This window comes from Piliocolobus tephrosceles, chromosome 9 (assembly GCF_002776525.5).
Source record: "Piliocolobus tephrosceles isolate RC106 chromosome 9, ASM277652v3, whole genome shotgun sequence".
NCBI lineage: Eukaryota > Metazoa > Chordata > Mammalia > Primates > Cercopithecidae > Piliocolobus > Piliocolobus tephrosceles.
In genome coordinates this window covers 33,752,946-33,769,550 of record NC_045442.1, presented here as the reverse complement: position 1 = coordinate 33,769,550, position 16,605 = coordinate 33,752,946, and the positions used below count along the sequence as shown (strand labels likewise).

The 16,605-nt window shown below is 43.5% G+C and overlaps 1 protein-coding gene across 2 annotated transcripts in view; it reads right to left on the bottom strand.

The window, feature by feature from the left end:
- Positions 1-16,605, bottom strand: part of DNMBP (dynamin binding protein) — a 127,449-nt gene that overhangs the window by 59,008 nt on the left and 51,836 nt on the right. For both annotated transcript variants that reach the window (XM_023206401.3, XM_026446552.1), the window contains one exon: positions 12,822-14,810. In XM_023206401.3, coding sequence (XP_023062169.2) covers positions 12,822-14,810 — 1,989 coding nt within the window. The remainder of the gene's footprint in view (positions 1-12,821; positions 14,811-16,605) is intronic.

The window sequence follows — 16,605 nt, the reverse complement described above, 5'->3', positions numbered from 1 at the left end:
CGGAGGTTGCAGTGAGCCGAGATTGCACCACTACATTCCAGCCTGGGTGATAAGAGCTGGGTGATTTTGAGACTCTGTCCCAAAAAACAAACAAACAAACAAACAAAAAACACAGAATGATTTGGCTATTTAATTCTATTATCTCTTACTAGTTTGAGAAGGAATTCTTGTTTTTTTTTTCTTTGTCACCCAGGCTGGAGTATGGAGTACAATGACGTGCTCACTGCAGCCTCGGCCTCCTGGGCTCACCCAAATCTCCCACCTCAGCCTCCGGAGTAGCTGGGACGACAGGTCCACATCCAGCTCTTTTTGTATTTTTTTGTAGGAATGGGGTCTCACCATGTTGGCTGGGCTGGTCTTGAAGCAATCCTCTCACCTTGGCCTCCCAAAGTGCTGGGAGGCATGAACCACCACATATAGGTATGAGCCACCACGCCCGGCTGAGAAAGAATACTTATACCTAAGGGATTCCAAGGAGTCTGCAGAATGACAAATTGCTTCTGCATATAAAACAGTTACACTTTCCAGCACTTTGGGAGGCCGAGACGGGCGGATCACGAGGTCAGGAGACCGAGACCATCCTGGCTAACACGGTGAAACCCTGTCTCTACTAAAAAAATACAAAAAACTAGCCAGGCGAGGTGGCGGGCGCCTGTAGTCCCAGCTACTTGGGAGGCTGAGGCAGGAGAATGGTGTGAACCCGGGAGGCGGAGCTTGCAGTGAGCTGAGATCCGGCCACTGCACTCCAGTTCGGGCGACAGAGCAAGACTCTGTCCCAAAAAAAAAAAAAACAGTTATACTTTCAAATTTTAAAAATCTGTCTAGAATATTATGTATCACTTTAGTATAAAGATGTTATTGTTCCATATCAGTCATTCTCTGGCTTGTTAATCTACTGGCTCTCTTCAGTGGACCTTAGATGCTACCTCGTAGACTGGGGAAATATTATTTTCCTGAAAAACATATTCTGATTTAATTTGCAACAGACATCATTAAAAATCACTTTTAGAGTCTCTGGTCAACCTTCCTTTGACATTACCTTAAAGGCCAGGAAGAGGAAAGTTTAGGAGCAAGGTTCCTGACTCGCTCTACAGTTTGGCATCCACTGCACTGATTTAGAACAATGGGGTTCTGGCACTGACCCACACCAAAAGTAGCCAGGGTCATGATTCCAAGGCAGCAGGAAACAGTATAATTAGCTATAAAGGTCAATATCAATATGATCACTGGGGTTTGAAACACAAATATGAATGATAATATGACTATGTTTTTTAAATTAATCAACGTGTAGCTAGTGCCTGGCTCACCATGTGTGCTCAAGAAATATACACTGAACAAAGAAACGAATGCACACCCTCTTTTCAAATTCAGATGTGTGAACCTCACCTAGAGATAGGGTAGCACTAGGTAGTCCTGATCAGAGCTTCTAAAAATAATATGTCCTGGGAAACCTCAAAGTCTGAGAACTAACTCTTAATGTTTCTACTGCTTTGCAAGTCAACCTGTTCATCAGACTTAAAGGTAGTGTATTTGAGATCTAAACCTTAACTTGTTAATTAGCAACTCATTTGACTGGAAGCTTCCTGAGACCAGTGAGCACATCTATAACGTTCATTGCTATGTACCCTGCCCTTAGCACAGTGCCTGGCCCATGGTAAAAACAAATGAACATTTCCTGGATGAATGAGTGATTGACCTGAACACCACACAGAAGCCCACAAAATGATGTTTCATTCCCCAACACACAGCAACCACAAATACTGTCTAGTATTCTACCCTGACTCTAGACAGTAATTCCAAATTTAAAACTCCGAATTCTCAGTTACAGCCAAAGACTGGCTTATCTAAAACTAATACTGGACTTTTTATTTCCAATAATTGAAATCTATGTTATTTGGATCAGTCCTTCATAGAAAAAAAAAAAAGTATTTAAAATAGAAATCTAAAAGGAGACCTTTTCTGTAATAAGCTAAGATCCTAAAGGACTCGTGAGGGTAAATCAGAATTGGGCCAGCCCTCTTGCTAAATTACAGCTGGGTTCCGACACCTTGGTCATCCAAGGTACAAAGTACACCGAGCCTTGAAATTGGTTTAAGTTGGACCTGGGCTGAGAATGACTAGTGTTTGTTTCCATGTGGAAATTCCTTCTTAGCATTTCTTAGGAAATTTATACGTCTTTCTTTTTTTTTTTTTTTTTTTTTTTTTTGAGACGGAGTCTTGCTCTGTCGCCCAGGCTGGAGTGCAGTGGCGCGATCTCGGCTCACTACAAGCTCCGCCTCCCGGGGTTCACGCCATTCTCCTGCCTCAGCCTCCGGAGTAGCTGCGACTACAGGCGCCCGCCATCTCGCCTGGCTAGTTTTTTGTATTTTTAGTAGAGACGGGGTTTCACCGTGTAGACCAGGATGGTCTCGATCTCCTGACCTCGTGATCCACCCGTCTCGGCCTCCCAAAGTGCTGGGATTACAGGCTTGAGCCACCGCGCCCGGCCTTTATACGTCTTTCTAAAAAAAAAAAAAAATCAGCTGAGAACTCTAGAAAACAAGAGAAGGTACTAGGATTCTCCTGGGGAATAAAGCCTAACAATAAATGCAGAGACATTAAGAGTTTAAAGAAATCCACCAGTGTCAAGCTGACGCAAGAGCAGAGAATACTGACACGCAGAGTAAAGTGTGAAAGATGACATTTCTGGGAATGAGGACGAGAGTGGGTGGGAGGGCCAGGGTCTGATCAGTTAACTTGGCTCACAGTTGTTGCTATGTAATACATGTGTTTAGAAGAGTGTGTGCTCCTGGCCCTGTGCGCTGCCAACAGTGAGTCATTCTTGCAAATAAAATAAAGATTAATAAGCTTACTTGTACAGTATATTTTATACAGATCTTATAACGGTAGTCTAAGAAATAAAGTTTTGTAAGCAAAGGAAGTCCTTAAATTAGCAGTTCTGACACATGATTCTGTATAGTGCTAAATCTTGCACAGAGAGGCAAATGTTCCATTATTTGAATACCATCCAGTAATGTTTGTCCAGTGTTTTCTACTGCTTAATATTTGCTATATAGTTCTTTATGAATGTTTTAAGAGAAGAAATGCAAAAATGAAGATATGAATATTGTTGTGAAATATTCCTACACAAAATCAGGAACATAACTAAAATCTGCATTAGCATAAGCAATATCAATTTCAATGGCAAAGCCAAAATCAGTAACAAGCAGACGAAATATTTTCAACATTAAAAAAGAAAATGAGCTTTCATGAGACAACATGCACCCGAACAGGCCTAACCAGAAATGCTTTTTCTTTTTTTTTAAATTGAGAAGGAGTCCCGCTCTGTCACCTAGGCTGGAGTGCAGTGGCGCGATCTTGGCTCACTGCAACCTCCCCCTACTGGGCTCAAGCCATTCTCCTGCCTCAGTCTCCTGAGTAGCTGAGATGACAGGTGCACACCACTATGTGGTGTGCTAGTGTACACTGGCTAATTTTTTGTATTTTTAGTAGAGACGGGGTTTCACCATGTTGGGCAGGCTGGTCTCAAATTCCTGACCTCAAGTGATCCACCCGCCTCGGCTTCCCAGAGTGCTGGGATTACAGGCATGAGCCACTGAGCCCAGCCCTGGAAATGCTTTTGAATACACACTTAACAATTCCACCAACATCAACATAAAATGAAAACCTTTTTTGACGTATGAAATATTAGTCACAAAACAAAGATCAACACTATCAGATAGGGCAACTAATGCTCTGTGTATTTAAAATTCTATTTAAAGGCATGTAAACCGATGGAACAGAACAGAAAATCCAGAAATAGAGCTGCACCACCTACAATCAAGTGATCTTCAACAAAGTTAACCAAAATAAGCAATGGAGAAAGAATTCTCTATACCATAAATGGTACTGGAAAAACTAACCATATGGAGAAGGATGAAACCGGACTTCCATCTCTCACCATATATAAAAATTAACTCAAGATGAATTAAAGACTTAAATGTAAGGCCTCAAACTACACAAATCCTTGAATAAAACCTAGTTAACACTCTTCTAGACATTGGCTTAGGCAACCTGCAACAAAAACAAAAATTGACAACTGGAACCCAATTAAACTAAAGAGCTTCTGTATAGCAAAACAAACTATCAACAGAGTAAACAGACAACCTACAGACTGGGAAAAACTATGCATCCAACAAAGGCCTAACATCTAGAATTTATTTTTTTTTTTATTTTTTTTTTTTTTGAGGCAGAGTCTCGCTCTGTCGCCCAGACTGGAGTGCAGTGGCCGGATCTCAGCTCACTGCAAACTCCGCCTCCCGGGTTCACGCCATTCTACTGCCTCAGCCTCCCGAGTAGCTGGGACTACAGGCGCTCGCCACCTCGTCCGGCTAGATTTTTGTATTTTTTAGTAGAGACGGGGTTTCACTGTGTTAGCCAGGATGGTTTCGATCTCCTGACCTCGTGATCCGCCCGTCTCCGCCTCCCAAAGTGCTGGGATTACAGGCTTGAGCCACCGCGCCCGGCAACATCTAGAATTTATAAGGAACTTAAATCAACAAGAAAAAACTACCCCATTAAACACTGGGCACAGGACATGAACTGGCACTTCTCAAAAGAAGATATTTAAGTGGCTAACAAATATATGAAAAAAAATGCTTAACATCACTAATCATCAGAGAAGTGCAAATCAAAACCACAATGAGAAACCATCTTACCCCAGTCAGAATGGGTATTAAAGTAAAAAAATTACAGATATGTTAGCATGGTTGTGGAGAAAAGGGAACACTTATACACTGTTAGTGGGAATGTAAATTAGTTCAGCCCCTGTGGAAAGCAGTTTGGAGGTTTCTTAACGGGCTAACAGTAGAATTACCACTCGACCTAGCAATCCCAGTATTGGGTATGTTCAAAGGAAAGTTCTTCTACCTAAAACACACCTGCACTCAATTGACTCCAGCACTATTCACTACAGCAAAGACATGAAATCAACTTAGGTGCCTATCAACAGTGGACTGGATAAAGAAATCCTGGTATATATACACCATGAAATACTATGTAGCCACAAAATAGAATGAAATCATGTCCTTTGCAGCAACATGGAGGCAGCTGGAGGCCAGTATCCTAAGACAATTAAGGCAGAAGCAGAAAACCAAATATCGCATTGTTTTCACTTGTAAGTGGGAGCTACATATTGGGTACACATGGACATAAAGATAGAAACAACAGACACTGGGGACTACAGGACAATGAAGGCAGGGAGGGAGGCAAAGGTTGAAAAACTGCTTATTAGGTACTATGATCTCTTACACAGGTGACAGGATCAGTTGAAGCCCAAACCTCAGCATTATGTAATATACCCTTGTAACAAATCTGTACATGTACTCCCTGAATCTAACATTTAAAAGTCAAAATAAAATTAGACTTTAAGAGTAATTTAAAAATACTAAATATTTGTGGTATTTCTTTCAATTTTTAAATGATTTTTGACATTTATCTTGTACTAATGTTCTTCTTTTAATGTTTTATATTATCATTAATATTCTGATTTTATAAATCTATAGGTGTGTAAGATATTAAGGTTAGAAGAAGCTGAGCAAAGGATATGGAAGCTCTTATTTTTGCAGCTTTCTATAAATCTAAAATTATTTAAAAATGAAATTTAAGAATGTTTTTAAGATGCTGATGCTGGGGGAAGCTATGTATATGTGGGGGCACGAGATACGGGAAATCTCTGTACCTTCCTTTCAGTGTTGCTGTGAATCTAAAATAGCTCTTACAAAAATCAAGTCCTTTAAAAAAGTCTATTATCAGGTAGAGAATATTTTTACATGTTATTAAAATATAGTCATATCATGACATTGTGGCTCACAACAACAAACCGTGCATTTATTTCATATACAAATATAAAACCTCTGAAAACGTTAGTGTAATACTAGCACAGGAAAACTTGTCACCATTGATTATGATCTCTACTACTATTCAAGAATGTGTAAGTAAAAGTTTTTTAAAATACGAAGTTATAATTTGGGAATTCCCAGGAATTCCAATTTCTTACTCCTGAATCTCAAATATTACTATCCTTCAGGAATTTGAAAACATTAGTTGACTACAAACAACTGACAGAAACAAATGCAAATTCCTTCTAGAGTTCAGGTGTCTTCACCTCAAGACTTAAGATTTTCCAAATACTATGACCAGCACACAGTAAGATAACCAGACACACAAAGAGCCTAGACCACAAGAATGAGAACCATGGGACATCAAAAACAGTCCCACTAAGACTGAATATCTTGGAATCATACATACACAGACTCTAAAACAGCTATGCTTACCATATGGAAAGAAAATAAAAACCAAGGCCGGGCATGATGGCGTGAGATTATAGAATCTCAGCATTTTGGGAGGCCAAGGCAGGTGGATCACTCGAGGCCAGGAGTTCGAGACCAGACTGGCCAACATGGTGAAACCCCATCTCTACTAAAAATACAAAAATTAGCCAGGCGTGGTGGTGGGCACCTGTAATCCCAGCTACTCGGGAGGCTGAGGCAGAAGAATCGCTTGAACCCAGGAGGTGGAAGTTGCAGTGAGCCGAGATCGCACCATTGCACTGCAGCCTGGGCAATGACAGTGAGACTCCATCTCAAAAATAAATAAATAAATAAACAAACAAACAAACAAACAAATAAATGCAAAGTTTTAAGAAGAGGCAGTAGCTACACTAAAAACCTCACTGTGGGTCTGGCACAGCACTGGTCTCACAAGGGGCCTGGCATCTCTGCACTGACAGTTCCCAGGTCCCAAGTAGACCAGTTCAAAGTAAAAACAGAAGTAGGAGATCTCTGAAAGCTCTGGGAGGTAGAGCAGGCAATTCAATTCAAATCCATTCAGTTAAACTCAACTCCCTTCATCAGGTAGTTGAGTCCCTATCGTGCATAGAACATCACACCAGGTGTGTGGGAAATGACACACTGAATAACAGATAAACCCTGTTTTCTCAGTAAGCATATTAACAACTAAATATTGATTAGAATTAGATAAATGCTGTTTTGAAAGTTCTTTAAATCTTAAGCCTTAAATTTTAACATTATAACTTACACAGAACCAGATTAGAGGAGCAATGCCTGGTGCTCAAACTGGTTAATTTCCACCTCTTGAGGGATAGCTTATATTGTTGGAAACACCTTTTGTGAAGACAGAACAAAATGACCTTATGAGAAATTGGCTGTTACTGCAAGGAATAAGTAATTTCATCATATTAGCGACAGATATTATCAAAACACTTTTTGAGAAATCAATCAAAACAATATTAACATACCCAAGACTGCATTTGGTGGATTCAAATTTTACAGTCTTCCCAAACAGACTACACCCACCTTAAGTCTTTCACAGTACTAAACAGCAATTTTTTTAAAAAGTAAGAACACTGGCTAAATAAACTAATTCTGAAAATGAAGGTCTGGTGAATAAAAAAGAACACCAGTTTTATGTGGTACCAGTCCATTTACCCATTTAAAAACACTGCATATGCAAAAAATAAAAATAAAAACACTGCACAGTGTTGTTAAGCACAGAAGACATTTCCATGGAACACTATTAATTCTAAAAAGTACCATTCCTGGGAAATTCCTGCTACCTGAAATTTGGGAGTCTTTTATTCTCCCACCTATGTATCTGATATGGTTTGGCTGTGTCCCCAACCAAATCCCATCTTGAATTCCTACGTGTTGTGGGAGGGGCCTGGTAGGAGGTAATTGAATCGTGGGGGCAGGTCTTTCCTGTGCTGTTCTCATGACAGTGAATAAGTCACAGGAGCTGATGTTTTGAAAAACGGGAGTCTTCCCACACAAGCTCTTTGCCTGCTGCCATCCACGCAAGATGTGACTTGCTCCTCCTTGCCTTCCACCATGATTGTGAGGCCTCCCCAACGTGTGGAACCATAAGTCCATTAAAACCTCTTTCTTTTGTAAATTGCCCAGTCTTGGGTATGTCCTCATCAGCAGCGTGAAAATGGACTAATACAGTAAAATGGTACCAGTAAAGTGGAGCACTGCTGAAAAGATACCTGAAAATGTGGAAGTGACTTTGGAACTGGGTAACAGGCAGAGTTACTGGGTAACTGGAACAGTTTGGAGGGCTCCAAAGAAGACAGGAAAATGTGGAAAAGTTTGGAACTCCCTAGAGACTTGTTGAATGGCTTTGACCAAAATGCTGATAAAGATATGGACAATGAAATCCAGGCTGAAGTGGTCTCAGAAGGAGATGAGGAAATTGTTGGGAACGGGACCAAAAGTGACTCTTGTTATGTTTTAGCAAAGGGACTGCTAGCATTTTGCCCCTGCCCTAGAGATGTGTGGAACTCTGAACTTGAGAGAGATGATTTAGGGTATGTGGCAGAAAAAATTTCTAAGCAGCAAAGCATGCAAGAGGTGACTTAGGTGCTGTTAAAGGCATTCAGTTTTATAAGGGATGCAGAGCACAAAAGTTCCAAAAATGTGCAGCCTGACAATGTGATAGAAAAGAAAATCCCATTTCCTGAAAAGAAAAACCGATGCAGAAATTTGCATAAGTAACGAGCAGCCAAATGTTAATTCCCCAAGACAATGGGGAATATGTCTCCAGGGCATGTCAGAGGTCTTCATGGTAGCTGTACTCATCACAGGCCCAGAGGCCTAGGAGGAAAGAGTGGCTTCCTGGGCTGTGCTCAGGGTCACCATGCTGTGTGCAGCCTAGGGACTTGGTGCCCTGCATCCCAGCTGCTCCAGCCACAGCTGAAAGGGGCCAATGTAGAACTCAGGCCATGGCTTCAGAGGGTTCAAGCCCCAAGCCTTGGCAGCTTCCACGTGGTGTTGAGCCTGCGGGTGCAGAGAAGTCCAGAATTGAGGTTTGGGAACCTCTGCCTTGATTTCAGAGGATGTATGGAAATGCCTGGATGTCCAGGCAGAAGTTTGCTGCAGGGGTAGGGCTCTCATGGAGAACCTCTGCTAGGGCAGCACAGAAGGAAAATGTGGGGTCAGAATCTCCACCCAGAGTCCCTACTGTGGCACCACCTAGTGGAGCTGTGAGAAGAGGGCCAAAATCCTCCAGACCCCAGAATGGTAGATCCACCAACAGCTTGCATTGTGTGCCTGGAAAAGCCACAGACACTCAACATCAGCCCGTGAAAGCAGCCAGGAGGGAGGCTGTACCCGCAGAGCCACAGGGGCAGAGCTACCCAACACCATGGGGACCTACCTTGTGCATTGGCGTGACCTAGTTGTAAGACATGGAGTCAAAGGAGATCATTTTGGAGCTTTAAGATTCGACTGCCCCACTGGATTTCAGACTTGCATGGGGCCTGTATGTAGCCCCTTTGTTTTGGCCAATTTCTCCCATTTGGAACAGCTGTATTTACCCAGTGCCTGTATCCCCATTGTGTCTAGGAAGTAACTAACTTGCTTTTGATTTTGCAGGCTCATAGGCAGAAGGGACTCGCCTTGTCTCAGATGAGATGTTGAACTGTGGACATTTAATGCTGAAGTGAGTTAAGACTTTGGGGGACTGTTGGGAAGGCACGATTAGTTTTGAAATGTGAGGTCATGAGATTTGGGAGGGTCCAGGTGGAATGATATGGTTTGGCTGTGTCCCCACCCCAATCTCATCTTGAATTCTTATGTGTTGTGGGAGGGAGCCGGTGGGAGGTAACTGAATCATGGGGGCAGGTCTTTCCTATGCTGCTCTCATGAGAGTGAACAAATCTCACGAGACCTGATGGTTTTGAAAAACGGGAGTCTCCCTGCACAAACTCTCTCTTTGCCTGCTACCATCCATGTGAGACGTGACTTGCTCCTTCTTGCCTTCCACCATGATTGTGAGGCCTCCCCAACCATGTGAAACTGTAAGTACATTAAACCTCTTTGTTTTGTAAATTGCCCAGTCTCTGGTATGTCTTTATCAGCAGTGTGAAAATGGACTAATACGATATCTAATGCAAGAATTGTTTACAGCTTTATCTTGAAACTTGTAGGTATAGAAAGTGATGGAGAATCTGGAGTTTGCTAGGGCTTTGGGAATATAACACCCAGCCAAGTTTCCCTCAGAATTCCTTTTCAGGGACTCTGAAATCAAGGTATCTGGCATTCCCCTGAGAGCTCAGGTACTCATATTAAATGAACACCTTTTTGAGGACTTGTCTAAGCATCTACTTTGTGCTGTAGCTTGAGGGTAAATGCTCCTGCTGTTCAGTACAAGCAACCCAGAGGCCTGGCTCCCTAGCTATCCCCTAATCAATTAACACTGAGTGTGCTCTAGGACCCCTCCTACCACACCATCTCTTAGTCTGCAGTTCCCTTAGAACTCTGCCCACGTGCGTAACAGTCCTTTCCTGAGAATATTTTGAATAGAGGTTTCCCTCTCTTTCTGCTATACCATCTACTATCCATCTTTCAGAAGATTACCTGATTTCCAATAATACTCTTACTAGAATTTTTTTATTCTATTATTTCCATTCACTTTTATAGACAAAGTAGAAAGGGAGGGAGGCATCTATGTGTGCTCAGTAGGCCATCTTGATCCAGGATCTCTGGATCACCATTCTGCTTTTATCTCTTATTAGTATCCTGCTATTCCTAGACCCCCTGGGTTGCTTTCTATTATTGACTTTCCTGATGACATGTAAGTTCAGAGATCTCTGGTACACAAGTCAAAAGTGACATGCATTCATGTTCTTGGGCCCTAGACCAATTGCTGTTGGTTGCCTCCCTCTCGTACTCTTCCTATTTATAAATTTTTTCTCCTGTGAGTCTGGTGAATATGAATGAAGTCTCCAGAGGCTGATCACTCCCAAATTAAGGGAAAGAATTTGAATTTTTCAATGTTCCAGGTAGGAAGTGGTGAACTATACTTGTTAGAAACATAAGCTTAAATCCCAACTCCCTTGGCAAGTCACTTAATCTCTTTTCAAATTTTAATTTAATTTTTTTCTTTTTTAGAGACAGGGTGTCTCTCTGTTGCCCAGGCTGCTCTCGAACTCCTGGGCTCTAGCGATCCTCCTACCTCGGCCTCCCAAGCTGGGATTACAGGCTTGAGTCTACTCAATATCTATGTCTTAGTTTCCTCATCTATACAGTAGCCATATGAATTATCATTGTACCTTTAGGGTGGCTGTGAATATTCTTCCTGTAAGCAAATTCTAACACATGCTTACTAATATGGTAATAAATGTTAGCTATTACTATTATTAAACTCTACTCCCTTGGCCAGGCGTGGGTATCCCAGCACTTTGGGAGGCCAAGGTGGGTGGATCATTTGAGGTCAGGAGTTCGAGACCAGCCTGGGCAATGTGGTGAAACCCCATCTCTGCTAAAAAATACAAAAATTAACCAGGCGTGGTGGCATGCACCTGTAATCCCAGCTACTCTGGAGGCTGAGGCATGAGAATCACTTGAACCCGGGAGGCACAGGTTGCAGTGAGCCAAGATCTCACCACTATACTCCAGCCTGGGTGACAGAGTAAGACTCTGTCTCAAAAAAAAAAAAAAAAGGAAAAAAAGAAATCTACTCTCTGGACAGCAAAGATACAACATGGAGTTTTCTCATGAGTCTTAACCTGGAAGTCTTTAGTGCTTAGTAGAGCCTGATTAAAGAAAGTTGTACTTAGGGACTTCCCATCTGCACCACTATTATGTATGCCATAGCAGAATAAGAGACATAAATGTCCCGGAGTCTCACTCTGTTGCCCAAGTTGGAGTGCAGTAGCATGATCATTGCTCACAGCAACCTCTGCCTCCAAGGTTCAAGCAATCCTCCCACCTCAGTCTCCCGAGTAGCTGGGACTACCGGCATACACCACCATGCTTGGCTAATTATTTTTGTATTTTTTTGTAGAAGCAGGGTTTGGCCCTGTTGCCCAGGCTAGTCTCAAACTCCTGGGCTCAAGCAATCCACCCACCGCAGCCTTCCAAAGTGCTGGGATCACAGGTGTGAGCCACCGCACCCGGCAAGGTTTGAGATTCTTTATCTGAGCAGCAAATGAAGTCAGGAGGCTACAGCACTCATAGGCTCAAAACAGAGTCAGAGGCTCAAGACTGCCTATCTATAGTGATGAAATAAGAAATTAGGTAGTGAGGCTAGGCGCGGTAGCTCAAGCCTGTAATCCCAGCATTTTGGGAGGCCGAGGCGGGCGGATCACTTGAGGTCAGGAGTTCGAGACCAGCCTGACCAACATGGATAAATCCCATCTCTACTAAAAATACAAAATTAGCCAGGCATGGTGGTGCATGCCTGTAATCCCAGCTACTCAGGAGGCTAAGGTAGGAGAATCGCTTGAACCTGGGAGGCGGAGGTTGTGGTGCACTAAGAGCTTGCCATTACACTCCAGCCTGGGCAACAAGAGCGAAACTCTGTCTCAAAAAAAAAAAAAAAGTCCAGGCAAGGTGGCTCATGCCTATAATCCCAGCACTTTGGGAGGCCCAGGCAGATGGATCACCCGAGGTCAGGAGTTCAAGACCAGCCTGGCAACATGGCGAAACCCTGTCTCTACTAAAAATACAAAAATTAGCCAGGTGTGGTGATGGCGCACGTCTGTAATCCCAGCTATTTGGGAGGCTGAGGCAGGAGAATCACTTGAGCCCAGGAGGCGGAGGCTGCGATGAACCAAGTTCACGCCACTGCACTCCAGCCTGGGCAACAGAGTGAGACTCTATCTCCAAAAAAAAAAAAAAAGAAAGGAAACTAGGTAATGAAAATGTAAATCATTTTTTGTCCATCGAGGATGGTAACATATCCCTAAAAAGCATGGGTAGGCTGTTTCTGGGACTTGTGGGTGTCAAGAAACAAGTATATATTATTTCCTCGTCACTTACCTCTTAGTTGCTGGAGTTCCATATTCAAACTTTCGATGTTACTTTCACAGAACTTGAGATCCTCGAGGGTCTCTGCCCTTGATGATTCATCCTGCTTCTCCTCCAGCATGAGGTTTAGCTCTTCTTGAGCTCTACTGTACATATCCAAGTCCTGCTCCATTTCCTCAATCCTCACCAGCACTAATGGGCATGGGGAGGTCTGGTCCAGACTCCTTCCCATATGTCCGTGGCCCTCCTTTTCTAAGGTCTCACAGGTAGGACGGTGTCGAGATAGGAGCTTAGGGGATACCGCATTCATTCTCTGCTGTGCTGAGGGAGGCAGGGGAGCTGGGCGAGACGGTCTCACCACCAAGGGTGGTGCAGGTTTTAGGTTCTGGTTAACTAGCAAATGGGGAGAAGTGGATACTGGAGTACAGGGACGAGGTGGCGGTGGCCTTAGGGCCTTTCTCCTTTCTGGCAGTTCCTGCTCGGTGATTAACTTTGAGGAACCTCGAACAATATCCTTCTCAGAGTTAAAGTCTGTGATTGAAAAGTGGCGTAAAATTTTATCTGGCTCTGTGCCAGGTCCTGCCAAGCTCTTCTCAAACTCGATCAGCTGTTGTGTCAGCTTCGAGTCCAGGTCAGTGCTGCCGTCTCCCTGTGAATGTGTTGCTGCTTCCATAACAAGCCCCTGGGCTTGCGGACCAGGCTTCATCTCCGATCTCTCTGAGACGGAATAAACACTGGACGTGTGGTGCTTTTTAGCATAACTAGCTATGTCATGGAGCTGAGGACTTGATTGGCTGGGTTTGACTACCGCTGAGGCTGAAAGAGAAGAGCCCCTGTAAAGAGGGAGCACTGGCTTCTGAAGAGTTTTTAGCTGGGAATACATTCTTTTGGGAGGTAGGCTGGCGTAGTGTCTATTCCTTGCTTCTAGAGGAAGGTCAGGGTGCTGTTCTGAGTGCCGGTGGCTCCCTCCCACTGTAGAGTAATACTGGCTTCTCTGCAAGTTGGGATGAAAAGGGACCTGAGGTTGGGAGGAAATACCATTGACTGCCTCTGTAGGGTCAGAGGTGAGAGAGTCTGTGGCAAGAGGCATTTCCCACTCCATGCCTGGGCTTCTCCAGGGCCCCGCAGCGGTGCCCTCATCCTGATAAGAGTTTCTGTCTGCTTCGTACTCTGAAGTCAGATGACCCAGGGGGGAAGTGGGTGCTTCAGAAATAATGCAGTCAGGCTCCTCAGCCTCATGGTCACTGGTTTCATGTCTTTGTTCCTCCACTCCTAAGGAGTTCTCCAAACAATCCAAAGAAGTTTCCGGGATCCTGGAAAGGCTGCCTTCCTGAGGCAGGGCCATGGTTTCCTCAACCCGTGCGTCAGGATATAATTTCACAAACCGGTAAGGAAAGATGCCTGTCCTGCCCTTCAGGGATCCTTCCAGCCAGCCATCTTCCAAGGTCGCCAGAATTCGGATTTTATCTCCGACGTCGAAATCCAGCTCATTCGGCTCCAGGGCTTGGAATCTGTAGAGCGCAACCCCGTAGGTCCCTGGCTCTTCCTCATCCTCATCCGGCCCTATCTCTTCTTCTCCTATAGCGGTATCTACTTCACCATTAACAATGCAGTCATCTGGATTTCCAGAACTTACCGACTCATCCACAGTCCTGAGGGGCCCCAACAGCTCTACAAAACCTTCTGGAAAAATGCCTCTTCGGCCCTCTAACTCCCCTTCAAACCAGCCTGGTTCAGGAACTCCAATAATGGTGATCACATCCCCTTCCCTGAAGTCCAGCTCTTCATCCAGCTGTGCAGAAAGCCCCATCAGGGCCCGGGCTTGTCCCATGGAATATTCTGGAATCTGAAACAGGGCACTCTGGGAGTGCCACTGCCGGCTCTGTGAGGAGAGGCAGAGCTCACGGACACACGAAGACGGGAAGAAGCCCCGTGCGCCCCAGCAGCTTCGGCCCTGCAGCCAGCCTGCAGTGGGAATGCCATCGAGAATCACCAGGTCACCTAAAGAAAAGAGGAGCAGAGATGGTGACCTCAGTCATCATCCAGCAGAACATTATCACGACTAATAGTGCAACGTCTCATTTTAAATAGCTATCAAATTCAAGGAAATATATACCTAGAGTTCTATGAGCACGAACAATTTTGACAATTTATTGAATTGGAACAGCTATATAAACCTGTAGTTTTCAGAGTTATACATGGAACCCTATGGGTGGGTCTCCAAGATCCTAGCAGATAATCTGTGAGGTCAAAACCATTCTCATAATAACACTGAGACTTTATCTACATATTTTACTCTGCTGACTTTTGTAATAGCTGTGAAAAAGCAATGGTGATTAAATTGCTGGCCAGTTAGGTGCAGTGGCTTACACCTGAAATTCCAGCACTTTGGGAGGCCAAGGCAGGAGGATCGCTTGAAACCAGTTCAAAACCAGCCTAGGCAACATGCCAAGACCTTGTCTCTACAGTAAATTTTAAAATTAGCTATGCCTTGTGGCTCCTGCCTGTAGTCCCAGCTATTTGGGAGGCTGAGGTGGGAGGATAGCTTGAACCCAGGAGATCGAGGCTGCAGTGAGCCGTGATTTCACCACTGCACTCCAGTCTGGGTGACAGAGCAACACCTGTCTCAAAAATAAAAATAAAATGGCTGGGCCTGATGGCTCACGCCTGTAATCCCAGCACTTTGGGAGGCCAAGGCAGGCAGATCACTTGAGGTCCGGAGTTCAAGACCAGCCTGGTCAACATGGTGAAACCCCATCTCTACGAAAAATACAAAAATTAGCCGGGAGTGGTGGCTTGTGCCTATAGTCCCAAATATTCGGGAGGCTGAGGCAGAAATTAAACTCAGGAGGCAGAGGTCGCAGTGAGCCGAGATCACGCCACTGCACTCCAGCTTGGGCAACACAGCAAGATTCCATCTCAAAAAAATAAATAAAGTTTTAAAAATAATTTAATGAATTAAAAACTGCTGGCAATTCATAAGCAAAGGCAGTAGCAACAGATTACACGAATAGTCACTGTATGGTCGTCGTATTCTTCACAACCATGTACTCACAGTTTTTTAAAAAGCCAGTTTCAGTTAAGAGGCAATACAAATTATGCATTGTGTTAAATCTCAACCCTTAAGAACAATTCTTTTGTAATACTGTGTGACAATATAGGAATTAAACATAAAGCACTTTTACTGGCTGAGGAGAAGCACTTGAGTAACTGAGTTATATGCCTGAACCATCTGTTTATTTTCATATAACACCATTTTATGTGCAAGAATGAATAACAGACAACTATGTTTATTCAGACTTAGATATCTGGCAGACATTTCCTCCAAACTGAGAGTGAGTCTGAAACATCAAGGAAAACAAATGATAGTATTTGTTGCCAATGATAAGATTCCAACTTCCAAGAGAAAAATCAGAATTTTGGAAAACTTGTATCTACTACCACGGGCTTGGCAGCTTTCCCATACTTAAAGATTCTTCTGATGAGATAGTAACAAATACGATTTTTTCATATTGTATATTGAAATGGTCAACATTTGGAATAACTGAGTAGCTAATTGAATCAATACTTCCCAAATGACAAATGCATGCTGGTATAAAATTATTCATGGCTAAAAGATTCACTCCAAAAGCAAGACAGATTAATGAATTTTAGTGTAATATCATGAAAGTTCACCGATGTAGCTTCAGATCCCACACTGCAATTAACTCATAAGAAATTACCACTCGATGGGCCGGGCGCAGTGGCTCAAGCCTGTAATCCCAGCACTTTGGGAGGCCGAGACGGGCGGATCACG